The sequence below is a fragment of the Protopterus annectens genome, chromosome 12.part0 (assembly GCF_019279795.1).
Source record: "Protopterus annectens isolate FY-2018-M chromosome 12.part0, PAN1.0, whole genome shotgun sequence".
In the NCBI taxonomy this organism is placed as follows: Eukaryota; Metazoa; Chordata; order Ceratodontiformes; family Protopteridae; genus Protopterus; species Protopterus annectens.
Genome location: NC_056746.1, coordinates 119,659,419 through 119,687,367, shown reverse-complemented (window position 1 = coordinate 119,687,367; position 27,949 = coordinate 119,659,419). Strand labels below are relative to the sequence as shown.

At 45.9% G+C, this 27,949-nt stretch overlaps 1 protein-coding gene across 1 annotated transcript in view; it reads right to left on the bottom strand.

Moving 5' to 3' along the window:
* Positions 1–27,949, bottom strand: part of NUBP1 (nucleotide binding protein 1) — an 858,175-nt gene that overhangs the window by 313,728 nt on the left and 516,498 nt on the right. Inside the window, exon 8 of the mRNA XM_044089138.1 lies at positions 21,842–21,952. Coding sequence (XP_043945073.1) covers positions 21,842–21,952 — 111 coding nt within the window. The remainder of the gene's footprint in view (positions 1–21,841; positions 21,953–27,949) is intronic.

Below are 27,949 nucleotides of genomic sequence, written 5' to 3'. Positions count from 1 at the left end.
AAATGATTGACTTCAATAATTGGTTAAGCTTCTGGTGTCATTCTAAGGGGATCCAGTATCTGTCTGCTTGGGATGACATGGTTGACAGACCACGATGCTTTGCCAGAGATGGCCTGCACCTGTCACCCCTGGGATTCCAGATACTGGCTAAGGCTCTTGCTGCCCCTAAAGTGCCTTTTTTAAGCAAGGTTCAAATAACAAATTCACCATCGTAACAGGAACAGGCAAGCAAAAACTGAGGGTAATGCTACTCAATGCTAGAAGTCTAAATCTCAAAATGCACTCACTCGAGGCACTCCTTAAAATGGAGAACATCGATATCTGTGCAGTGACTGAAACCTGGTTCAAGGCTCCAGAGAGCACCCCTGCACTACCAGGCTATAACTCATACCACACTTTTCGGCCATGCAACCTGGACTGAAACACCAAAGGTAAAGATGTGTCCATATTCATTAAAGATATCCACACCTCCAGGCTAGTTGCTCAGCATAATGCATCCGAGGTTATCCAAGTGCAACTAACTCTGGGCAAAACTGCAATCCAAATTGTAGCTTGCTACAGATCCCCCACCATGCCCCAGGATTCCCACTCCTCTTTTCTTGATGTACTGGAAAATATTTAGGGTTCAACCAAACACCCTAATAATGGACGACTAACTACCCCACCATTAACTGGGAAAACTACTTGTGTACCAACTCCTTAGCTCAACGCTTTTTGGAATTCATAAACTCCAATGCCCTGGATCAACTTATCCACACCCCCACCAGGGGCAACAATATCCTAGACCTAGTCATTACCAACATGAGTGACCGGTGTTCCACACCTAAAATCAACTCCTTGTTGGTCCGATCCGACCATAAGCTAATCACCCTTGATATCCACATCCTGCCCCCACCCCCCATTAAGGAAACCACGGTAAAAAATTTCTCCAAAGCCAACTTCATGCTTCTTAAGACAGAACTGGTGAACTTCATGACACCCATGCAGATGGACAATACAGTTACAACTGCTGAATCCTACACAAATGCACTCTATAAGCACTTACACGAGTGCATGGATCATGCTATCCCAAACAGGACCAAGACGCTATCCTCCAAAAAAAGGAAGCCAATCTGGTGGTCCCCTGCCATAAACAAACTGTACAACAGAAGGAAGAAACTGTTACAAAAGAGAGTAAAATCCCATGAGTGGAGGAGCTCCCTGGTCAGCCTCAGTAAGAAGCTGAGATCCCTTATAAGATCCTACAAAGCTAGCTACGAAAACAAAATTGCCACTAATTCTAAGGACAACCACAAAGCATTCTATAGCTATGTCAAGAATCTCGATGGCAACACCCAAATCTGCTTTGAGTTACAGCACAAAGGCAAGAAAATTACAGAACCAACTGATATTGCCAACATCCTGGCAGATAGGTTCAGTGCTAACTTTACCCCCCACCCCCTAAAGGGCCCATATCTATACAGGAAGAATGCAGAGACCCTGTAATCACAACTACACAGGTAAAAGCTGCACTCTCTAAAGCCAAAAACACAGCATCCATGGGACCAGACAACATCTCAGGCTGCGTTTTACACGAACTTCAGAACGTACTGGCACCCCACTTAAGCACCATGTTCAATAATAGCCTCGTATCAGGCTTTGTGCCCACTGAATGGTGCACAGCAACAGTTATCCCACTCCACAAAGGGGGAGCCACCACTGATCCCGGAAACTATCGACCTATTAGCCTGACGAGCCTGGTCTGCAAGGCCTTGGAATGTATCATCATGGAACTCATAAACAAAGACATTGGTAACCTCAAAAGTCTGGATCCACCCAGTTTGGGTTTGTGAAAGGCAGATCATGCCTATTGAACCTGATCAACTTTTTTGAGGTAGTCACCAAAGCCGTAGATGAGGGTAAGATGGTTCACACAGCCTATCTTGACCTCCCCAAGGCTTTCGACACCATCCTCCATTCTGGAATTATAGCTAAACTAGGTATAAATCCCTACGTCACAAGATGGGTTGCCAACTGGCTCACTGACAGAACCCACACTAACGAAGTTCGCAGATGACTGCAAACTAGGAGCCATAGTCAAGTCCCCAAATAATGTGGATATCCTACAGAAGGGCCTCGCTGAGACAGATGCCTGGTGTCAGAGCCATGGTCTCAAGCTCAACGCCAAAAAGTGCGGTGTCATCCCCTTTGGTAAAAACTCTGTACCCATGAACTACCACATAGGCAGCAATCTACTTAACACCGAATGTGTGATAAGAGACTTGGGACCCAGGTGGTCAGTAGTCTCTCCTTTGATAGTCACATTGCCACAGTAGTCAGGAAATCCTTCTACGTGGCAAACCTCATCATAAAGACCCATTATAGAGTACAACGCCCCTTTTGGAATGTACCTCACAAGACATCTGCAGCAGCTGGAAAGGCCACAGAAGTACCTCACAAAGAGGATTACTGGCCTCAAACAAATGCTCTACACTGACGGCCTCAAAATAATCCAGCTTTACTCTGTAGCATATGGCCTACTCCGAGGTGATCTCTGCCTAACATATAAAGCTATGTCAAACCCAGAGCTGTTGGACATGCTACAGCTAAAGAAATCCCAATCCCTGCAAGCTACATGCTCTAGGGACCTAAACCTTGTCACCACAATAAACAGGACATGCTGGAGGAATAGATTCCTGTCCCAGAGACTTCCCATACTCTGGAACAGGCTACTCATCTATGTCAAGCAAAGTTCTTCATTAGCACTCTTCAAGAAAAATCTTGATGACTGGAAGGGAAATAAGAAATGCACCCCGGGGATCACTTCTGTGTCTCTGCTCGACAGTGGCACAGGAAAATAACTTTCTTGGGTGGCGTAAGCCAGGGAACCTTGTTGGCTAGGCTTACGTAGGCCCTTGGGCTGATAGCCTAGTACCTACCTATGAACCTATGCATCTCTCACACTCTGTGCTAATTATGTATACCAACTCCAAGATTGCACTACCTGGGAATAGGGCAAAGTCCCCAATTCCTTCTGTACTGCAGTTTTGTAAAGGAAAAAAAAAGTTGGTAAATGTGATCAGCTGATCACACATACCAGCTTTTTTCCATGCAACAAAATAAACCTTTGACCTCTGGACTGTCAAGTGGCACCAGAAACATGCTGACGGTTTGAAAGCAGTTCATGCCTGTTTGCGTAATAATCATCAGAGTACATATATTACAGAATTCTTGAAAATAATCACACTTGCACAATAATTAGTAAAAAGGAAACAACATCTTCTGAGTTTTTACTTTAGTTTCCAAAAACGGGAGAACAGATGAACCGTGACCATCTGGAATTTGGTCTGTCTGACGAACTTATTTAGGACGCTGAAGTCCAAAATTGGCCTCTACTCCCCCGTCTTTTTTGGCACTAAAAAGAACCTGGAGTAAAATCTGGATTCTATCTGGTCTGGTGGGACTGTTTGGAAAACTCTTTTTTGGAGCAGCCTTCGAATTTCTTGTGCTGCTACGTCCCTCTGACTGGGTGGAACATTGGGGATTCGCCTTTGCGGCCACGGGTAAAGATCGAAGAGGATGTGATAACCTCTGGTAATTATCATCTGCACCCAGGAATCTGTTGTTAGTGAGTGCTAGGCTAGGCAGTGCAGAGAAAATCGTCCCCGGACTGCTTCCAAAGGCAAGCAATCAGGCCGCTCTTCAGGAGTGCTGGTAGGGCTGCCCAGAAAAGGAATGTCTGGACCCCTGGTTATGCGGACCCCCTCTGCCTCGGGGGGGGGGGTGTATCGTCCTGATGAGTTCCCTCTGACCCAGGGGGAAAACTTATCACGTATGCCATGGAAAGGCCCTTGGGATTTTCTGAACCACATCTTTCCACATCTCTGATTCCTACTGTAGGGTCATTGGGGAGTGGAAAAACGTATGCCCAACAGCAGATAGGGTCCTGCCATCCTTCTCACACCTAGCTAGCTTGTCTAACATTTGGACCGAAGAGAGAGGAAGCATCAATGGGAGTGCTGATGAAGGAAGACTTGAAAGGGTATGCAAAGTCACACAAGCGCATCCAGGAATGACATCTCATGACATTGCCCGCACCCACTGCTCCGGCCGTCCCTTCAGTTGTATGTTCAATCAACTGCAAGGACGAGTTAGATATGGATTCCAGGGTGACAAGCTGTGAAGCAACTTTGTCACGTACCTCAGCAGACACTGCTCCAGCTAAGGTAACAGAGTTCTGTGATCAAGTCCCTTTGGAGACAGGTACAATGTGCCAAGTAATTAAATGACTATATGGCAAAGGTCGTTGAAGCATAAACCCACTTCCCTAGACAGTCCAAGACTCCCTGTTTGGAGAATGGACAGCAGGACTCTCATCTGCGAGTTCTTTCCTTGTGGCCGCCACCACTACCATAGCATCGACTGCCAAGCCTTTGGACCAATGGGGCTGATCCTCTGGTGGAGAGAGTATTTTGTCTGGTCTCCAGGGGATTGGCTCAACGGTGTCAGGGGCCATCCAAGCGCACTGCACGATGAGCTTGAGCAACTCATCTGCAGGCGGGGTCACCCAGGAAGTAGAGGGTCAGGCACAGAAAGCCTGCAAGACTACAGATTCCTCCCAGAAGGGTTGGCGGACTTCCAGTCACCCCTCTGTTTCAAGATCTCCAGTATGTCTCCAGAGGAGACATCCTCAGGGGGCGACTGTGGGAACCCTTCCCCCTCATCATAATCCATATTTTTGGTATGGGATTCCTCAGGAGAATCAATGTGCTTCCTTCTTGCCTGATCTCTTACGGGGTGGCTCTTCAGGGGGTAGGTCTGAAGTGGACTCTGAAGAGTGGGTGCCCTGCAGTAGGATATCTTGCTGCTCCCATGCCCGATGTCCCAGTGTAGTGGTCTCTGGCAGCTGCGAACCAGAGGACATGTATATATGACATTCCGGCGCCGAAGGGGCCAACTGCGAGCCTATTGAGGAGAGTTCCCTCTCCATAACCTGGAAGGCAAGCCCACCCGAAGAAGGATGGGAGCCAGGAACCAAAAAAGACAACATTGGAACCAGGGTCACACCCTGCTCTGACAAGCTCACCTCCAGGGAAGGAGCCGTGAGACGACTTGGAGCTGGCAAAGCAACCGGAATTGTAGACGGCACCAAACAAAAAGAAAATTGGCAACGTACTAGGGGTCACGGTGCCAACAGACCAGTCACAGTCTCGAGTGTGGGTCGGCTCCGACTGAGCAGTGGTCCACAGGGTAGTTTCCAGAACCACAGAAAGATCTACCAGTGGAACCGAAGAAGCTGGCACCGGGATAGGCGTTGGCAATGAAGGCTCCAAGACCTGCAGGGAGGTCTAAGGAGGAATATAGATTGGAGTTTGTAGAGGAAAACATTCGGCTCCGGGTGGGAGGGCGGTCCTAGATGGAGTTGGGATGCCTCTGACTGCCAGGAGATGATCAACAAGTCTCACTACATTGAGCTCCAAATCTGATAGGGATTCAGGTCAGTCAAGGAATGGACTTAGCTGCTGTCCAATAATAGGGTCAATGAACAGGGAATATCGGGTCCTGGCTAGTGTCTTGACCTTCGGCTCAGTGGTCGGAAGACTAGAAGGTTGTGATGATGGGGGGGGGAAGTGACCAGTTTTAAAGGAGAAGCTATTGTTGGTGCCAAGAAGGTCTGTAGTACCATGGAAGGTGTTGGTACCGTGGGAACAGTGGTTGCCAGTTCTGCCAATCAAGAATGGCACCGTGGATGCAGTTTTAGGCTCTGGTGCTAAGGTAGGTGTTGAGTCATTTTGGCATGTTTAGTTTTCGGTTCCGTATGAACCTGGGTCTTACTAATTTTGGATCCTGGGACTGAGACGACGATGGGACTGAATGGCTCCTCTTCTTCATCTTTTTTTTTAGGAGGGGTTGAGACTTCCACCTCAGATAAAGCCTCTGAGAATGGGGTTTTCAAGAGACCCTTTAAGATTAGTTTGTTTTTGCATTCAGCTAAGGTGCAGGTATGAAAGCCCTTACCGAGCTCGCACAGAGGTTGAACCTTCAAATGTGGTACTCCTAGGTAATATACACAGGAGAGATGCCCATCAGTGTTTGGCATCTTCCTGCCACATTTGTCACACTCTTTAAACCCAGTCTTGTCAGCCATTATCAAAAATACAGTTAACAACAATTAACCAGCAATTAAACACCAATGAAATATCCTGTTACGCAACTAGGGATACACAAGCGCGCACACAGAAGAAGAAAAGATTTTTTCTTTTTTGTAATTTACCAACAATGGTAAATAGAAATATGCCTAAAGGGTAAAGGTTAGAGAAGAAGAGAATACCAATGATGGTATTTAGAATACAAAAAGGTAAAGGAAGGGAGGTGCCCGTACCAACAATGGTACGAAGAAATACCAACAAGGTAAAAGGAGAGAAAAAAATCACTCACACAGAAAGGGAATTATTTCTAACTACAAACAAATAAGATAAAGGCAGGATTATAGAAGAAGATCAAGCTAAATTTTCAAAATGTTGAGAAAAACAAAACAACTTGAGAGCTGGCCTGACGCATCTTGAAACTCTATGCGGCAAATGAGATCTGAACAGATGAGGAGAGGGGCACTATGGGTAACCTTAGCTCGAATGTTTTTGGCTGGCGCAAGCTTGTTATATCATCTGAGTCTGTTCCAAGGACGGAACCGAGACTCATCCTTCATGAATGAATGAAGATTAACAACATTAGATTAGAGGTTACAGTAAGGCTCTGTTGATCAGTTCAGTTAGGAAGATGTGTTAGGAGGAAAGATGCGTCAGGAGGAAAATGTAAGGAAGAGGATGTCATTTGAAAAGAAGATTGGAGGAAAGAAAGAACAATATGATACACTGGAATGCATATTTAAGCACACCTTTTTGTACAAATTGTTTACAGGTGAGTTATTGAAGAGAATTTTAACAAAATATCAGTTATCTGCACATAGGAAGCTGATAGGATAACATATAGTAATTATACACTATGTAACAAGAGTGCCCTATATTTACACATAGCAAGTGGAAAGGATAACGTACTGTAGTCATACAGTATTATGTGATACTGTGAATGATGGTTCTGATAAAGAGAAATACTGCTGTAGACATTGGGAATATTGTAATTTTATGCAGGAAAGGAAAGCATGTATACTGAACAGTGTCTTATGTAATACTGAACATTCAGCATGTAATTTTAAGGGTGTAACATCATACCTCTCAACTGTACAGATTTTTGCCTCATATATTTAGTCTGTTCCTCATAAAATTTGTGGTTTTCTGGCAAATCACTGAGGACTGAAGTCACTAAATAATGACATTCATTTGAGTCGCACACTTCACATCATTTGGAAAATGCGTGCGAATTCAAAACTTGGCACTCTAGCAACTTTCTAAGTTTGTAAGAGCAATATTTAAAATCTGTCCCTATTTTTGAACCTTTGTCCCCCCAGAATTTTAGGCTTTGTCCAGATTTCTTGCACTAAGAGGTTGAGAGGTATGGGTGTAATTTATATTGTTTTTGTGTTTGTTGTTAAATTTTATATAGGGAAAAAATATTGAGACGTTGGTGATATTAAGCACCAGAGAATGACTAGTGCCATAGCTAGGCATTGTATGGAATTAAGACGCACAATAAAATAAATAAAATATATAATATTGAAAGAACATCTACCCCCATTTGAGAGAGGAATTAAAACAGTGGTTACTATATAAGAAAAGTTACATGATGCATAAATATCAAACTTATCACCCATAAATGAAGAATGTGGGCATAAACTGGTAGGTGTTTCTGTAAAAGAAAAACATATTTCTGTTACTTGAAGCAACTAGAGTCATTAATTGTACATAATGGAATGTGCACGTAAGAACAAATTTATAGATTGTTCCGTTTGCCTCCTTTACGTCTGTTGGACCAATGTGCCTCAGACTTTTAAAATTACTTTTGAAAAACCTTATGCTTTAAACGGAAAACTGTTTATTTATTATTTTTGTTACTGTCTGAAGCTTGTAGTGTAACAACAGTTCCTCTACCTTAAGATAAAGCAAAGTTGAAGTTAGTTTATACAGTTAGCTAGAGTGTGGCAAGACACACTCTCTCCATGACAAGGGGTAGAGGGGCTTGCTCCCTCTTTCAAAAACTTTAAACAGTATAATAGTGAGTTTTGCTAGTCAATGCTTTAATGTAGGGAGTTTGGGATACATAATTAGTGTTCCTTAGTACCCATGGGAGAAATGTCAGTAACATATGACAATGTGGCTGACCAGAATGGGACCAGTGCTTATACTGTCACATTTCATAAATTGCTTTGTGATAAAGCTCTGCAAAAAAGGTGAGCAGAATGCTTTAATACACTCCAGCCAAGGATAGTATGTGCCTGAAAAAGGCTGTGTCAGGACTGTCAGAATGCCCAAACTATGTGATCATACACCTATAATTCAACCTCCTGCGAGACTTCTAGAATCTACTTGAAATATGCCTCCAGACATGCAATTCCTGATGTGGGATGACTGGAGAAACCCTTTGTGGCTGGTACCTGACAACCGGACTGTCCCTGAGGTATCACTAGTGTCTAGTTGATTATATCTGGGCACAGTGGTACACAATCCCAGGATACACACCCAAGGAAGGCGTAGGAGAAAGTACAGTTGTGTAATGGCTAAGGTGTTTGCCTTACAAACACAAGGTGTAAGGTTTGAGTCTCACAAGGGATAATTGGCTAGGCTTAAAATGGCTCACAAGAACAATTAACCTAGTACTAATCTATGAACCTATGAACATAACCCAATATACACCACACCTTTGGTTATACAGTTAAAATAACCAGGTACTGGAATAGTGTGTGGCAAATGGGGCAAATTTACAAAAGGTCCCTCTAATATGTACCTACAAACGGTACAACTTCCACATTTGTAGGGTGGGAGGTTGGCCTAATGGTTAAGGTATTTGCCTTGTAAACACAAGGTGTAAGGTTTGAGTCCCACAAGGGATAATTGGCTAGGCTTAAAATGACCGACTGGGCCAGTTAGCCTAGTACTAATCTAAGAACTATGAACATAAATGTAGATGTTCGAGTGTATTCACTGTTGCAGTCATCATCTGTGGGTTATCCCTGCTGTGGTATCCTCAGCCAGCCTGAATACCAGAGTCGATGTTTTTTTGCGTCTGCTGCAGTCACCTGTAGTCTGAGGTCAGGTCGTCAGTGTTATAAAGCAAGGCAGCCAATGTCATTACATCAGTTTTTCTTGCCCTAACCCATCAGAAGGCTAAAAGACACTGTGGGAAGCTTATGTCCCCCTAGGGGAAGATGCTATATGGGGGATGGAGGGAGGGAAAAAAGGACTGCAACAGTGAATACACTCGAACATCTACATTTATGGTAAGTGTACACAATTGTACTATGTTTTTCGTGTTTCACTGTTGCAGTCATCACCTGTGGGAGGGTTCCCAAAGCTGAGGAGAGGGGTGGAAGGATAGATTAGAGTCCTAGGCATGGTCAGCAGGCCCTGCAAAACTGCAGAGGCAAACCCTGCCCTAGACTTACAAAAAAAAGTAGGTGGTAATGCTTTGTAAAGGTATGGACAGAGGTTCAGGTGTCAGCTTCTAAGATGTCCCTGGTGGGGACTCCTCTGAGGAAGGCTGTGGAAGTGGAGGTTGCCCTAGTGGAATGGGCATGAATAGACTGGTGGGGTTCCCATGTAGTCTGTAGCAGAAATGGATACAGTGTGATATCCATTTGGAAATGGTTTGTTTGGAGATGAGTTACCCTCTGCTCCGGGGGAAAAGCTGACAAGTAGTTGGTCTGTTTTTCTGAATGCTTTAGTATAGTCCAGACAGTATCTGAGTTGTCTATGCATGTCCAGCTTGTTTTGAGGGTTGGGAAAGAAGGTGGGTAGGTGAATGGCCTGGTTGAGGGTCACATCAGATACCACCTTGGGCATAAAGGAGGGGTTTAGTCCTCAGGGAGACACTGTCCGCATGGAAAATGATGAAGGGGTCAACAACCATGAGAGCTTGAAGTTCTGTTAACCTTCTGTCTGAAGTGATAGCTTATAGGAAGGCAGTCTTCCAGGAGAGGAATTTCAATTCTGTAGAAGCAGCAGGTTCGAAAGGAGGTAAGGTTACTTTTTCTCGAACATAGTTCAGGTCCCAGGGTGGCGTGGAGGCCTTCTGGGAGGTCTGATATTAGAAGCCCCTCTGATGAATTGCTTAATGAAAGGATGAGAGAAGAGGGGTGGGTCTGAATCGTAATGGGCAGAAATAGCTGAGGCATGGATTTTAATAGAGGAGAAAGGGAGGCCACTACTGAGAAACTCGGCTAGGTAATCTAAAATAAGACGGATGGAAGGATGGGAGGTACTGGCCCCTTTCGACTGGTTCCAGAAGCAGAATCTTTTCCATTTCCCTGAGTATGATTTTCTGGGGATGGGCCTTCTGGCCTCTGTGATGATGTCTAAGACTTGTTTGCTTAACTGGGGACTCCTTGCTAGCCTTTAAGGTATAAGCCATGCTGAAAGGTTGAGAGTCTGTAATGTCTGGGTGCAGTATCTTCCCCCTCACCTGGGCCAAGAGGTCTGAGATCAGGGGAAGCTGCTTGGAGGGGCTGTAAGGTCAAGCTGTGCAGTAAAGGGCACCAATGGTGTCTTGGCCAATCTGGAGCAATGAGGATGGCCTTATTTTGATCAATACCTTGGGAATAACGGGCAGAGAAGGGAACATGTACACAAAAAAGAAGTTATGTACCTACCATAACGTTCCATGTTAGTTGTCTTCTCTCGCCTTCTTTCTTGCTGGTTGGGTCCGGAGCCGATCCTCGGCTCCGACTCGGCCATCTTCTAAAGCTCAAAAGCTGTTTACTGGCTCGAGGCCTCCCCATATCCCATAATGCCTGGCACTAGATACCCAGATCTCGTTTGGCAAGACTAACAGCAGACAAAAATAAAGAAGGAATCCTATCCTATAACAGATAACATAGAGACTACCAGGTAGAGTGGAATAGCCAGAGAAGACTCAGCCAGTGCAAATCCATAGAGAACTCTTCTCGGTCTACTAGGATAGGGGGTTGGAGGGTGGGACGCAAGAAAGAAGGCGAGAGAAGACAGCTAACATGGAACGTTATGGTAGGTACATAACTTCTTTATGTTAAGTTGTCTATCTCGCCTTCATTCTTGCTGGTTGGGACAGCGTCCTTAGCACCTAATATGCTGGGTGGCTCAATGGAACAAACTCTTCAGAACAGTGGAACCAAAATCAGCTCTGCTCCCGGAAACCACATCCAACTTATAATGCGAGATGAAAGTATGAGGGTTGGCCCATGTGGCCGCTGCACAAATAGATTCCATGGGCAACCTAGCCTGAAAAGCCACAGAAGTGGCTAATGCTCTGGTGGAATGACCTTTTGGTTTAACAGGCAATTGTTTGTTCCTTAGCTGATAGATAAAAGTGATAATAGAAGTCAACCACCTGGATAAGGTTACTTTTGATACTGGTAGACCTTGTTTGCCCTCTGCATAAGAAAGGAAAAGCTGGTCCGATTTTCTGAAATCCTTAGTCCTATGCAAATAAAAGTGCAGTTGCCTGTGAACATCTAACTGATGCAACTTATATTCCGCCCTGTTGGAATGGTTGGGAAAAAACACAGGAAGGTCAATGGACTGATTCAAGTTAATCTCAGAAGAGACCTTAAGAAGGAAGGAAGGATTAAGTCCTGAGAGCAACCCTGTCATTGTGGAAGACTAGGTACAGGGGACGGATACAAAGAGCCTGAAACTCCGAAAACTCTTCTGGCTGAAGTAATTGCTACCAGAAAAAGTGTTTTCCAAGATAAAAATTTCAAGGAACAAGAAGCTGCAGGTTCGAAGGGGGGCAAAATTAGAGAAGATAGAATTAAATTGAGATCCCACGGGGGTGGAGGATCTCTCACTGGGGGCCTGAGCAGAGTGGCCCCTTTGAGGAAGGCCTTACAAAGCTTATGAGACATTATATTCCTTTCTGATAGGCCAATGTGAAAATTTGAAATTGCAGCTAACTGCACCCTAATTATAGCGGAAGCGGACCCGGCATGAAAGAGTTCCGCAAGAAACTCCAAGATGTGGTGTACAGGGGCTGAAAAGGGGTCTATACTCAGCCTCTGCCCAGGAAGAAAAACGTTTCCACTTACTAGCGTAAGTTTTTCTAGTGGTAGACTTGTGCGATGATAAAATGATTTCAAGCACCGATTGGGAGATATCAGGAAGCCTGGCTAGGGTTGGAAGTGGAGCAACCAAGCCGTGAGCTGGAGCGATTGTAGGGAATGATGCATCGGAATTGATGGATCAGAAAGTCTGGAACTGGGTCCAGAGTCCAAGGCTGCTCGAGAAGATGATGATGCAGGAACGGAAACCATATTTGTCGAGGCCAGTAAGGAGCAATGAGGATCATTTTGCAGCCCAATACGGTAGCTTTCTGTATCAGCTTGGGAATTAGGGAAAAGAGGGAATGCATAGAGAAGTCTCTGAGGCCAATCGTGGACTAGAGTGTCACTGGGGGAATGTCCCGGAAGTGGAAGGAGAGAGAAGTTGCTGCACTTGCTGTTGAAGGGGATGGCAAAGAGGTCGCAACAAGGTTGTCCCCATTTGCGGAAGATTTGGTCTGCCACTACCTGATTCAGAGACCACTCGTGAGGCATAAAAATAGCTCTGCTCAGCCTGTCTGCTATGACGCTGGATCTCCCAGGGATATGCGCTGCGGTCAGAAACCGTTGGGAAGAGATCGCCCACTGCCAGAGTCTGAGTGCTTCTCGACATAGGGAGTAGGACCTGGTTCTGCCCTGCTTGTTGATGTACCACACGACTGACATATTGTCAGTTTGAATTGCAATGGTCCCGGTAGGAAGAGAGTCCTGAAGAGCTTGCAACGCTAAAAGCACGGCCCTCATCTCCAGGACATTTATGTGCAGATGGTACTCGAGGTTGCCAGGTGCCCTGGACTGCTCTGCCCTGATAATGCCCCCCACCCGATCAGGGAGGCGTCCGTGGTCACCATAGCAACTGGAGGGGGAAGTACAAATGGTCTGCCCAGGGGCACTGATGAGGAAACCATCCACCACGCAAGGTGCTTTTTGCATGCTTCTGTGATAACAATCATATGAGACATGGGAAGCTGCTGGAAGAAGCCACTGGAGGATCCTCATGTGAAAACGAGCCAGAAGGACGAGTATGATCGCTACTGCCATGAGACCCAGGGTTTGGAGGACGAACCTGGCTTGAATTCTTTTGCATCCTAACAAGACCTGAACACGCCGCCGAATGACTAACACCCTGTCTGGTGGAAGGCTGGCTGACCTGACTTTTGTATTTACGTTTGTGCCTATAAAGGTGATAGACTGACAGGGCGACAATGCAGACTTTTCGAAATTTATTGTGATACCTAGTGTGGAGCACGTCTGGATAGTGTAGTCTCTGGCTCACAGAAGGCGATGCCTGGTGGTAGCAGTGAGGAGCCAGTAGTCTAGATATGGAAACACCTGGAATCCTTGCCATCTCAGGTGAGCGGTAACCACTGCCATGCATTTGGTGAACACCCTGGGGGCTGTGGTGAGACCAAAGGGCAGAGGTCTGAACTGATAATGGCTGTCTCCCAGCCGGAAGCGAAGGAATCTTCTGGAGCGCCTGTCCATTTTGATGTGGTAGTACGCATCCTGAAGATCTATGGAGCACATCCAATTGTCCTGACCCAGAAAGGGTAAAATGGACTGTAGCGTGACCATCCAAAACTTTGTTCTTTGTACAGACCTGTTTAGCATGCTGAGATCCAAAATGGGTCTCCAGTCCCCTGTCTTTTTGGTACCAAAAAGAACCTTGAGTAAATTCCGGATCCTTGCTGGTCTGCTGGGACTTGCTGGATGGCCCTTTTTCTTAGCAGTTTTGAAACTTCCTGAACTGCTTGATCCCTTAGATTGGGTGGAACATCTGGAAGGGACTTGTTTGACAAGAAGGGAGCATGAACAAAGGGAATTCTGTAGCCTCTGGATATAACAGACTGCACCCATTTGTCTTGTGTTATGTCTTGCCAGGCTCTTGGGTACAGTGATAATCTTCCCCGGACTGCCTCCAGAGGTAGGCAGCTGGGCAACCCTTCAGGGATGCTGGAAGGGCTTGTCAGAGAAAGATTCTCTGCTGCCCTGGTTTTGCGGACCCTCTCTGCCATGAGGGCGGCATCTGTTATTGTTCCCTCCTCTGCCCCTGGAGGGAAACTCACCACGTGTGTCCGGCAAGGCACGCTGGGATTTCCGGAACCACATCTTTGCACTCTTCTGACCCTTGGGATATGGTCTGGATGGAGTGGAAAAATGGACTCCTACAGCAGAGAGAGTCTTGCCTTCCCGCTCACACCTGGTAAGGGTGTCCTTCACCTGCGATCCAAAGAGAGAGGAACCATCAAAGGGGGTGTTGGTGAAAGACGCTCTGAAAGGTTCCGCAAAGTTACAAAGCTGCATCCAAGCGTGTCTCCTTAGGGTGACGCCTGTGCCTGTGGCTCTACTCGCACCATCGGCTGCATAAGAAATGAGCCTCATGGAGGAGTTCACCACTGAATTAACAGTCGCCAGCTGGGAGGCAACCTTAGCCTGGGCCCCCTCAGCTGATGGATCTTGGAGGGTATCTCCAAGCTCTTTGAGGAGATCCCTCTGAAGACAGGTAAAGTGGCACAGATAATTCAGAGACTTAATGGAGAAAGTCGCTGAAGAGAACATCCGCTTCCCATATCTGTCCATCGTCTTAGACTCCTTGTTAGGGGGATGGACAGATGAAGAAGTTTCAGCCAACTCCTTTTTGTGGCCGCCGCTACCACCATGGCATCAACGGGAACGCCTTTGGTCAAAAACTGTTTGTCTTGTGGTGAAGTAATGAATTTGGCAGGTCTTCTAGGGGTCGGTTCCACTCTGTCTGGAGCTGACCACGCCTTCCGAGCCACCACGGACATTAGTGGGTCGAAAGGCGGAGACACCCAGGAGGTAGAGGGTCGGGATCCAAATGCATCCAGGAATACAGACTCATCCTCGGAAGGGCTAAGGGTAGACCAATTCCCCTCTGCCTAAGCATCTCAAGGATGTCTGAGAATGAGACATCTTCAGAGGGGGATCTCGGGGACCCTTCCGATTCCTCCAAGTCGGTATCTGATGTGACAGACTCTGGGGAGTCAACATGCTTCCTCTTGCATTTCCTCTTACGAGGTGGCTCCTCTGAATGATCTGGGGAGGCCTCGGAAGAGGAAGATACACCCAATGGGGTACCCTGGAGTGTTGGTTCCCCATGCTTGGGGTCTGGAGGAGGGGCAGAGGCAGGCGCAGGCACCATAGAGGGAGGAGCCGAAGGGGAAGATTGTGGAGCTGACTCAGGGGCCAGCACACTCCTCATGACCTCAAAGGCGTCCCTGCTCGGATGCTGAGAAGGCTCCGGTTCCAAAGATATCGGAATCCCTCTCCGCACCGAGGGGGATGGCTCCAAAGCTGATGTAGGAGCCGAGCTCAACTGCACCGAAGCTCCAAGGGGGAGAACGGGGTCAGGCAAGGGTCTGATGCCACTCGCCCCCTCGGAGCTGACGAGGGAGTCTTGGCGCCCAGACCCCTCCAAGGATGGTACCAAGGAAGAGATCGGAGCCGACAACGATACCGAAGGAGAAAGAATCGGTGCTGAAGGTTCCACGATTCGAACCCCAATGAACTCCGGCTCCGAACTCAAGGGAGGAGTCGGAGGAGGAATGACTGCAGACAAGGACGGAGCCGAACCCTGTTGAGGGGGGCTGGACAACATTTTTGCTAGGGCCTGCGATTTTAGGAGCCTGCTGACCACTCTCTCCACATCGTAATCAGATAATCTCGATGACCGAGAAGAGTGGGAGGACCGATAACTGCGCTCCGAATGGAGCAGAGGAGACCAGGGAGCCGAGTGTATCAACTCCAGGGAGGGCTGGATCTTTTTTGACTCCCAAATGGCTCCGAAGTACGTGTCGGAGCCGACAGAGACAGGAGCATCGATTCCAGCCGGAACCAAGGCAGAAGTAGTAGCTTCACCTAACGACGGCTCCGAGCTGGGAACCGAAGGTTAGGTGGTTTGGAGGACTTCATGGGCTGAGCCTTTGCCGGTGACTCCTCAGGTTTAAGCAAACCCCCATAGGATCAATCTATTCCTACACTCCTGCAGGACTCTTGGACTGAAAGCATGGCAGACCAAACAAGAGTCCTGCAGGTGCACGGTGCCGAGACAATAGACACAAGAAGTGTGACCATCTGTCAGAGACATCTTCTGACAGTATGAATCACACTTCTTGAATCCGGACACCTTGGTATCCTTAGACATAATTAAAGAAAGGGATACCAAAAACAACACACAAAACTAAAGAATGCGGTATGAAAAAACTGTCAGACACACACACACACGCAGTTACCACACCCAAACAACAGACACCAAGCCAAACAATAACAATTAGACTAACTAAGACAAACTATATATATATATATATATATATATATATATATATATATATATATATATATATATATATATATATATATATATTCTTTATAGAGGGAGAAGTTTAGCCAATAACTTAAACGACTAATACAGAGGGGGGGGGGGGACTCTCCAACTTAAACAGTTTTCTGAAGGGACGGGAATACAGGTAAAGAGAAAAATATACACTAAACAAAGTTATCCCTAAAGAACAGAATACTAAAGTTTACAACCTCCAATAAAAACTACTAATTTTTTTATCAAAACGGAGAAGAATAATAAAAATATACGACCTGAGCCGGTAAGACAACCTCGCAGCAGAAGCGGCAAACGTGATCTGGGTATCTAGCGCCAGGCATCATAGGATATGGGGAGGTCTCGAGCCAGTAAACAGCTCTCGAGCTTTAGAAGATGGCCGAGTCGGAGCCGAGGATCGCCTCTGGACCCAACCAGCAAGAAAAAAGATGAGAGAAGACAACTAACATGGAACATTATGGTAGGTACATAACTTCTTTTTTGTGTACATGTTCCCTTCTCTGCCTTTTGTTCCCAAGGTATTGATCAAAATAAGGCCATCTTCATTGCTCCAGATTGGCCAAGACACCATTGGTACCCTTTACTGCACAGCCTGACCTTACAGCCCCTCCAAGCAGCTTCCCCTGATCTCAGACCTCTTGGCCCAGGTGAGGGGGAAGATACTGCACCCAGACTTTACAGACTCTCAACCTTTCAGCATGGCTTATACCTTAAAGGCTAGCAGGAATCCTCGGCTCCTGACTCAACCAGCAAGAATGAAGGCGAGATAGACAACTTAACATCAGGGAGTTCCAGGGGAAGGTCAAGGCATCCACCTTTCACGCTAGGAGGTGATATTTCCTGGTACTGAACTTTTGCAGCTGGTGGTTGAGGTGCGAGGCAAAGAGATCCACTTCCGGAGTCCCCCACTCTTGAATGATTTGCAGAAAGATTTCCCTGTGGAGTTGCCATTCGTGGGGGTCCAGTAGGTTTCTGCTTAGGTAGTCTGCCAGGGTGTTGTTGACCCCTGGTAGGTACTGGGTAATTAGGTGTAGACTCATGGAGGTGGCTGTAAGCCAGAGGCTCATGGCTAACCTGCACAGGGGGTAAGATTGGGCCCCCCCCCTGACTGTTGATATACCACATTACTGTGGTGTTGTCTGTTTTTATAAGAAGACCCCCTGCCCTGAGATGAGGTTTGAAGGGTGTCGGACCCTTTTGCACTGCCATTATTTCTTTCCGACTGATGTGCAAGTGAAGTTGCTGGGCATCCCAAAAACCTTGGGTGCACCTGCCTGCTAGGTGAGCGCCCCAAGCAATGTCTCAGGTGTCAGTGGTAATGGTCTGGTCGGAAAGGCAGAGGATGAAGGGAAGACCCTTGTTCCTGGCACAGGCCTCTACCCACCAGAGAAACTCAGCCCTTATACATGGGATCAGAGGGAGAGAGGACTCTAGGGACTGAGAGTGCTGGCACCAAATGTTCTTTAAGTACCACTGACTTTTTCCTCATGTGAAACCTGACCAGAGGAATGAGAAGGATGCATGATGCCATGTTTCTCAGGGCTTGCAGGAACTTCCTCGCAGTGAGGTGACTTCTGGAAGCCAGCTGGGTAAAGTACAGAGGCAGGAAGCTCTGCTTTTCTGGGGATAGGAAGGCCATTTGGGATGCTAGGTCTAGCACAGCTCCCAAGAAAAGGATCTTCCTGGTAGGGTTTTCTTTTAATTTTTTCTCATTGATGGTGAAACCTAGGGAAGTTAGGAGAGATTTGACAAAGAGAAGATCCTGGAGCAGCTTTTCTTTGCACTCTGTCTGAATGAGGCAGTCGTCCAGGTAAGGGAAAATCTGTACATTTCTCTGTCTGAAGAATGGTATGACTGGGGCCAAGAATTTGGTGAATACTCTGGGAGCAATGGATAAGCCAAAGGGCAGCGCAGATAACTGAAAGTGTTGTGAGCCTGCTCTGAAGCACAGGAATTTTCTGCACGATTCCCTGATGGGGATGTGGAGGTAGGCATCTTATAGGTACAAGGTCACTAGCCAGGCATTTTTTGCTAGCATAGGTAGCACCTGCTGCAAAGTTAGCATTTTGAATCTGGGGACCACCAGAGAGGAGTTCAGAATGGATAGACCCAGGATGGGGCGCCAAGTGCCCTCTTTTCTGGGAACAAGGAATAGTCTGGAATAATAGCCTTTGCCTATTTGATCTGAGGGGACAGGTTCTACTGCTCCCTGTTATATGAAAGTTTGGACCTGCTTCAATGCCACTGCCCACTGATTTGGAGGTAACTCTGGATACCCTCTTGGAATTGGGAGTTTGCTGAAAGAGAATTTATATTCCTGAGAAATGATCTTTAAGACCCATTGGTCCTTTGTTACAGAAAGACAATTGTCTTTGAAGAGGGAGAGCCTTCCTCCTAGTTTTTGGTGAGTGAATGGTGGGCAGAGTGGGGAGGGGGAGTCATTGTGAGTCTTTGCCATAAAAGGTTGGCTTAGAACTCCCTGCCTTAGAAACGGAAGTGGTCCATTGTTTGCTTCTCTGCTGGCCCTGGGATTGAGGCCTGGAAGGTCTGTCCCTGCGGGGCTTACCTTGGCCCTATCTGCTAGGTGCAGGGAAGGCCCAGTGCTTAGAGGGAAAGTTCCTGCTGAATCTGGGAGGTTGAACTTGAAAGAAATATTTTACTGTTTGCACAGATTTTACTTAGTCTTCAATCTTTTTAAGCACCTCTTCTGCTTTTTCCCCAAACAAGCGCTCCTTATTTAGGGGTGCATCAATAAGTTTAGACTTGACATGATCAGGGAGAGGTTGTTCCTTCAGCCAAACATGTCTCCTAATAACAGATCCCGTCACTGCTGCCCTGCTAGAGGCGTCTAGGGCATCATATCCTCATTCTAATGAGTGTTTGGCCACTTGACAAGTTGAGCTCAGTAAATCTGCTAACTCTTTTGAACTGGCACAGTCAGGAAAGGTAGTGATCTTCTGTTTTAATTGTTCCAAAGTTTGCTGTTGATATTTTAACATATGGAACTGACAATTGAGTACTCTGAAAGCTAAGGTTGCAGAGGTGTATACTTTTTTACCCCATCTGTCCAGAGCTCTGAAGTCCTTGTCAGAAGGAAGAGGAGTCTTGTCAGAACTAGTCTTAGCTCCTTTAGGTCCCTGTTTAATGACCTCTGGGTCTGCAGCAGGATTTCTGTACAGGTATTTGTGAGAATCCGGTACTCTGTAGTACCCGTCAGGTTTACTGGGAGCAGGAGGGAGGGCATCAGGGGCTAAGCTGGATTCATATCATCCACCATTTCTAAAATAGGGGGGATGGCCAGGGGTCTGTGCTGGGGCAAGTCCAAAAACTCTCAAAGTCTTTTCTTAGACTGTGGGAAGTCCTGATATTCCCATTGGAAATGCTCTCTGAGAGAGTGAAGGGTTTCCCAAAAGGAAAGGTCCTCTGGAGGGGATGCAGAAGGGATAGAGTCCTCTGCATCTGAATCCTCATAAGTAGTTGAGGGATGCTGTTCCTCTTCAAAAACTGAATAATCTGATTCCTCAGAATCCTGTTCTGTCATCATTTCTGGAGAAGGATGTCTTTTCCTTTTAGAAGTGGCCTGACTACCCTGGATAAGGGAGATGAGATCCTCTGCCATTTTAAGCATTTGTGCTTGGGGTGGTGGAGCAGTAGCAAGATGGTGGCTAGAAGCAAATTTCCTAGGAGTGGCCTGGCTTCTAGGCCTAAGAGAATCCATCGGTCTGAGAGAAACGGTAGTCGGATGCAAAGATGTCGATTTTTGTCTAGAATCGGTAGTGCGAAAGGCCTCCTCGAAAGCCGGTGCCTGCGTCGTGGCAACGGACCCAACCGAGGCAGAGACAGCCAAAGGCTTGGAAGACTAAGATTTCTGTGGCATACCAGACTCCAAAAGAGTCTAGGTAGAGACCTGTGCAGGTAACAAATTGGGTATCACTGAATTCTGGAGAACTGACTGTCTGCTTAGCGGTAACGTCGTCGGAAGGCTTAGCCTTTTGTGGTCTGTCTCTATCTCTACATTTTTTCAGAATGTCCACAGATTGTTGACTGACGGACACCATATCGGAATGTGAAGACGGAATACGAAAATAACTATCTACAAGAAGAGCCCTACAGCGAATGGTTCTCGCATTAAAGAATGCACAGAACTGGAAATGGGGGACATCGTGGTCTGGACCTAAACAAGTGATGCAGTAAGAATCAAAGTCTTGGTGTGGGATCTGCTTTCCACAGGTAAGACAATTGTTAACTTTTTTGGACATCGGTTAGTGCAAGAAAAAAGTATCCCCAACGGGGTACTTAGATTTAGACGTTTTCAGCTGAAATTCAACTTATGGTAGCGACCGACTGGCACTCCTGCAAACTGCTTCTGCTACGGGCTCCACGGGAAGAAAGACTGATGTAATGACATTGGCTGGCTTGCTATATAGCACTGACAACCTGATGTCAGACTATAGGCGTCGGCAGCTGAAGCAAAAAAACATTGACTCTGGTATTCTGGCTGGCTGAGGGCTACCACAGCAGGGATAACCCACAGGTGATGACTGCAACAGTGAAACACAAAGAACATCAACTGTCTCAAACTACTCATCTTCCACCAATGTAAAGGAAGCTTGGGGCTCAAGCACTTATTAGCTGATGGCATGCTTACCACCTGCAAGGACGGACTAAACATTGGACATACGTCTAAGATGGATCACACCTTGACTTCTCTGTATGTTTGGCATGCTTACCTCCTGCAAGCACTGACTAAACACTGGACATAAGTCTAGATGAATCACACCTTGACCTCTCTGTTTGTCTGTTCTTGTGGTGATGCTCTGATTTAGAACAGAGACCATAACAGGGACCCTCTTACTTGTTCCTACATGAACAACTTTAAATGGCCGTCATGTGTTCGGTCTCAAACCAGGCAAAAAGTTTCACCCTTGTTTGCTTTTGAGAAGTCGACTCGAACCTCTGGCATATGTAGTCACTCTGTCAGTGTTGTGCTCCAATACAAAAATGGTAGAGACAGTGCTGTTGCAAGTTCTGACTGATAATTTGGTAACCACAGCAACAGTTAGTATACTATTGTTAAGGCACATGGAGAGGATTTTACTGATGACAGTAAGGATCAAGAAATTAGCAAGTGTACAAGTGTTAAAGATGTGGTTTGCATAGGGGGCTGTCACTGGTTACGCAGTCAGTGTGTCTGTTCATGATGTGTGTCTTCACTCTTTTCAGAAAAAAAAAATAAAAAACTGCTGAAGCATGAATGACAAACAAGGCAAACAGCCTAGATGGGTTCTCAATGGAAGATCAGTAAAACTGCAACCAAACCTTACCTTGCATTTGGGGCACACAAAACTGCTCATATTTTCTACAATTCCAATAATTGGCAACTTCACTTTTCGACAGAAACTGATTTCTTTCCTGACATCCTGCAGGGATACTTCCTTGAAGAGAAAAAAAAGAAACGATTAAAGCAAATGCTGTTTTCTGTTGTTGTACATTAGAAACAAATGCTGTTTTCTGTTGTACATTAGAAACAAATGCTGTTTTCTGTTGTTGTACATTAGAAACAAACGCTGTTTTCTGTTGTTGTACATTAGGTACAGGAAGACTGCCAAAGAGTGGATTTGACATTTATTTGGTCACATTCATAACTGATCTCAGGAATAAATAAATGCACGGTAACAGCTGAATTTATTTATTTGTTAATTCTCTACTATCTGCTGGCCATCAGGTGCCTGCACAATCTGTTAGTCCACTCATTCCTCTCAGGGGTTCGCTGAGAGGTAAAAACCTCAGCTTTGGCCGGCTAAGAACTAGCTGTATTCAACTGGACGTATAAGAGAATTTAAGTACCTTTATCTGCACTTTTTTTTTCAAAAAATACAGTATTTAAATTGATTTTAACTGTGTTGCAGGAATATTAACTGAACTGGAAGTTTTGACTCTGCTCTTCAGTTAGTCTCACCCACCCTCCCCGTTTTTGTTTTGGTGTTAATCTTAGTGGCCTTGAAACTGCCTGCCTCTCTTGTAAATTTGTGTTTGGATACTCCTTCTGGGCCCATCTCATTTGCTCACTCAACTGAGTGCAGTGAGATCATATTCTGATTTCAGGCACTCCTACTGTGTACAAAGAGAGCATCTGGGAAACAGAAAAAAAAAATTTAAGCTTGTTTCCTGCCTTTCCTGTTAAGTGGTATAGACTATTTGTAGGCTTCTGAGCCCCCAAGCCCTTCTGTGTTGGAGGGAAGCCTTCTAGCTTAGTTTTTTTATCTTATAGCTAGCCAGTTTTCTAGTTTCAGCACTCAAATCAGTTTCTTTGATCTCAGCACTTGTTCAGAAAAAAAAAATTTTCATCTGCTTTTACTGTACTTGTGTTTCTACCTACTTTATTTTACTTTTGCATCATCTTAAAAGTACTCAATTGTATTTATTACTGCTTGGTGTAACTCATTCTAAGCCTTTTGGTTTAAACACTTGGGCTTCGGACCAGTTGTTTTGCACTGAGGGTTTGTGGTCTGCACTGTAGTGGCAGAACAGGTAGTTTACATCCTTCTAGGTTGGGAACTGCTGATTGAGGGCTCAGTGTCTGTTATTCTAAAAGTGTATTAATTCTGGTTTAAGCACTTGGGCTTTCAGGCCAGTTATTTTACATTAAGAGGGTTTGTAGTCTGCACTCTAGTGGGAGGAGAGAGGCTGGACTCTGCCCTTCTGAGCTGGGAATTTCTGGTTAAAGGCTTATAGTGCATGCATATCTGAACTGCTTCTTAGTGAAGTTGGTGCGCCTTGTTTGCTGTGGCATAGACTGGATTCGGGCCTGCTGGATCTAACTTTGTTTGTGTAACTTGAGCACTAATCCAGGCATTCTCTAAAGTATTCAATTGTATTTATTACTGCTTGGTAGTAACTTGATTAAAGTGTAGCTATCATTCTAAGTCTTTTGGATTAAGCACTTGGGCTTCAGACCAGTTGTTTTACATTAGGAAGGTTTGTGGCATGCACTGTGGTGGCAGGACAGGTAGCTTTCATCCTTCTAAGTTGGGAACTGCTGATTGAGAGCCCAGTGTCTGTTATTCTTAAAGTGTATTAGTTCTGGTTTAAGCACTTGGGCTTCAGGCCAGTTATTTTACATTAAGAAGGTTCGTGGTCTGCACTCTTGTGGGAGAAGAGGCTGGACTCTGCCCTTCTGAGCTGGGAATTTCTGGTTAAAGGTTTATAGTGCCTGAATATTTGAACTGTATCTTACTGAAATTGGTACACCTTGTTTGCTGTAGCATAGACTAGATCCAGGCCTGCTGAATCTAGCTTTGTTTATATGCTTGTTGTTTGTTTGCTTGTTATTTCCCTGGAACGCTAATTCCACCTAATACGCGGCTTCTCAGCACTTCTGTGGATCACTAGTGATATCTGCATTGCTTACTGTACTTATTTCCTTGTTTCACTTGAAAGAAAGTTACTGTTTGTCATTTTTGCATTTGTTACCTGTAACACATTGCACTTAAGTTACCTGGCACTTGCTCACTAAAGCAATTATATGTCAGTAATAAAAATTAAAAGCACTACACCCTCACTCCCCACTGACCTTTGTTTTCAATTATAAAGGAATTCCCAGTATTATTCTAGCATGTCCAAAGGTCAGTTGTCAATCTCCTCTCCGGTCTAGCTGGTGAATCTGGGAATCTTGAGGCAATGTTACAACTGCCTCATGTACACAGACAACCCTCTCCTCCTCCCAACAAATTCCAACACATGTGAGAGATGCAACCATATAGCCAAACTGGAGGCTAAGCTCTCTCAACTCAGTACTGGCGTAACCAGTCAGGAGGAGAAGGAAACCACACTCACTACAATTCCAGTCTCACATAGACCTACCACGACAGCAAACCAAACACATAATCACACAAAAACATACTCGGAGGCTCTAAATAAAGATCTGCCTAAGCAGCAGAGACCTCCAAAGCAGACACCCAAGCAACCGCTACCCCAAAACAAAACAAGTGCAAAACATATCTCACAAAGCCAGTGTGCCGAACAGTCAGCCCTTAAGACTAAACAACACACCTGATACACTTGTAATAGGTGACTCTATCGTCAGGCACACTGACGTCCCGCTCACCAGGCTGAACAAGGAGAGGGTCACGATGAGCAGCCTGTCGGGCGCTAGGATCCGCCACATAACACAAGCACTCAGGTCACTCCAAGGCAAGTACAAATATGACTCAGTCATTGTCCATGCTGGTGTGAATGACCCGAGACGTACCTCCCTGGACTACATGAAGAGAGACATAGAGGAGCTCTCTGAGCATGTAGCCCAGGCCGGTATGACCCTGACCTTGAGTAGCATCTTACCCTCACCAAGAATGATGCCACAATATGAAGACAAGATGATCAGTTTCAACAATTGGCTTAAGTACTGGTGTCATTCAAAGGGGATCCAATGCCTGTCAGCTTGGGATGATATGCTCGACAAGCCATGATGCTTCGCTAGGGACGGCTTGCACCTGTCACCCCTGGGCTTTCAGATATTGGCAAAGGCTCTTGCTACCCCCATAGTGCCTTTTTTAGGCAAGGCTCAAAAGACATACCCACATCCATAGGTATCACAAGGGATAAGAAACTAAGAGTAATGCTACTCAACGCCAGAAGTCTAAACCTCAAGATGCACGCACTCGAAACTCTCCTTAGCATGGAGAACATCGATATCTGTGCAGTAACAGAAACCTGGTTCAGGGCTCCCGAAAGCACCCCAGCACTACCAGGTTATACCTCATACCATGCTTTTCGGCCCCAAAACTTGGACCGAACCACAAAAGGAGGGGGAGTATCGATATTCATCAAAGATACCCACACCTCCAGGTTGGTGGCAAAGCACGAAGCATCAGAGACTATCCATGTGCAACTAACAGCGGGTAAAACTGCCTTCCAGTTTATAGCCTGCTACAGACCACCCTCCCAAACCCAGGAACCCCACTCGGCCTTCCTGAGAACACTGGAAAATATGAAGGTCTCTCCAAACACCATTATATTGGGTGACTTCAACTACCCAAACATAGACTGGAGGCATTACTCTAGCTCCAACACCCTAGCCCAAAGGTTCCTAGAATTTATAAACTCAAATGCTATGGAACAACTTGTTACCACTCCCACAAGAGGGGAAAACATACTGGACCTGATCATCACCAACATGGGGACTCTATGCTCCAGACCAGAAGTGTATCCCTCACTGGTAAGATCAGACCATAAACTAATCTCACTGGATATTCACATCCCGACCCCACCCCCTGCCCAGAAAACCACAGTGAAAAACTTCTCTAAAGCAAATTTCACACTCCTCAAAACCGAGGTGGAATCCTTCAAAGCCCCCGGACCTGTGGAAAATACGGCCCAGACCGCAGAATCCTGTACAAACACATTCTATGAACACCTTCAGGAATGCATGGATCATGCAATCCAAAATAAAACCAAGACCCAATCCTCCAAAGGCAGATGTCCTGTCTGGTGGACCCCAGCCATAAACAAACTATACAATAGAAGGAGGAAGCTACTAAATAACAGAGCAAAATCCCAAAAAGGGAAGGCATCACTGATCAGTATTAGCAAAAAACTACGGGCACTCATAAAATTGTCTAAGGCCAGCTTCGAGAGAAAAATTGCACAGGACACTAAGGATAATCACAAGGCTTTCTTTAGTTATGTTAGGAACCTGGGTGGTAATTCCCAGATATGCTCAGAATTAGTCCAAAATGACAAAAAATACACCGAACCCACAGACATTGCCAACATCCTAGCTGACAGGTTCAGTGCAAACCCCCCCCCCACCAAAAGGACAAATATCTATCCCAGCAGAGTGCTGCCCCCCTGACATCTCAGATGCTCAGGTAAGAAATGCCCTCTCCAAAGCAAAAAACACAGCATCAATGGGACCAGACGGTGTCCCAGGCTGCATCCTACATAAACTCCAAGAAGAGCTAAACCCAAACATAAAACTACTGTTCAATCTCAGCCTTACTACAGGATATGTGCCCAAAGAGTGGCATACAGCAACAGTGGTCCCTCTCCATAAAGGTGGTGCCTCAACGGATCCTGGAAACTATCGCCCCATAAGCCTGACTAGCTTGGTCTGCAAAGCTATGGAAAGGATCATCATGGACCTCATAAATAAAGATATTGGGGACCTACAGACACTGGATCCTACCCAGTTCAGCTTTGTTAAGGGCAGATCCTGCCTCTTAAACCTGGTTGATTTCTTTGAAACAGTCACCAAGGCCATTGACGAGGGGAAGGTGGTCCACACAGCCTACCTGGACCTCGCAAAAGCCTTCAATACAATACCTCACTCGGGCATTATAGATAAGCTCACCAGCTTAAATATAAACCCCTATGTCACTAGATGGATTGCAAACTGGCTCAAGGACAGAACCCACATGGTTAGAATTGCTGAAGCCATGTCAGACTCCAAACCAGTTACAAGTGGTGTCCCACAAGGCTCAGTCCTGGGACCTCTCTTGTTCGGTATATATTTCTCGGAGGTACAGGCCAACACGGAAGGACTGTGGCTGACCAAGTTCGCAGATGACTGCAAACTGGGCACCATAATCGACTCTCCAGCCGACATAAGCATCCTCCAAAAGGGCCTCATAGAAACAGACAACTGGTGCCAGAGCCATGGCTTCAAGCTAAATGCCAAAAGGTGTATAGTCATCCCCTTTGGCAAAAACAAAGTGCCCACAAATTACCACATAGGTGGTAATCCATTAAGTACAGAAGAAGTAATTAGGGACCTGGGGACCCAATTTGATAGCAATCTCTCATTTGACAACCACGTGGCCAAAGTGGTTATAAAAACATTTTATATAGCCTACCTAATCATGAAGGGATTCACATCTAGATCAGGGGAGGTCATCGTGCCTCTTTACTCATCCCTCATCAGGCCCATAATTGAGTACAATGCCCCTTTTGGGATGTACCTTACCAGACACCTGCAGCAACTGGAAAGACCCCAAAAGTACCTCACCAAGAGGATCAAAGGGCTCAAACCAATGCCATATGCTGCCCGGTTAAAGAAACTCCAGCTCTACTCAGTGGCATACTGCCTGTTCAGAGGCGATCTGTGCCCGACATATAAAGCCATGTCCAACCCGGAATTAATGGACATGCTGCACCTCAGAAAATCCAAATCCCATCGAGCTACGCGCTCGAGAGTCTTGAACCTCAGCACCGAAATAAATAGGACATGCTGGAGGGACAGATTCATAACCCAAAGGCTCCTTTCACTCTGGAATAAAATCCCAGTCCAGGTTAGGCAGAGTCCCTCATTGACTCTCTTCAAGAGGAATCTTGATGAGTGGATGGGAGATCGTAGGTTTACCCTGGGTATCACTTCTGTGTCACTGTTAGACAGAGGCACAGTATACTAACCTCGAAAAAGGGCATAGCAAAAT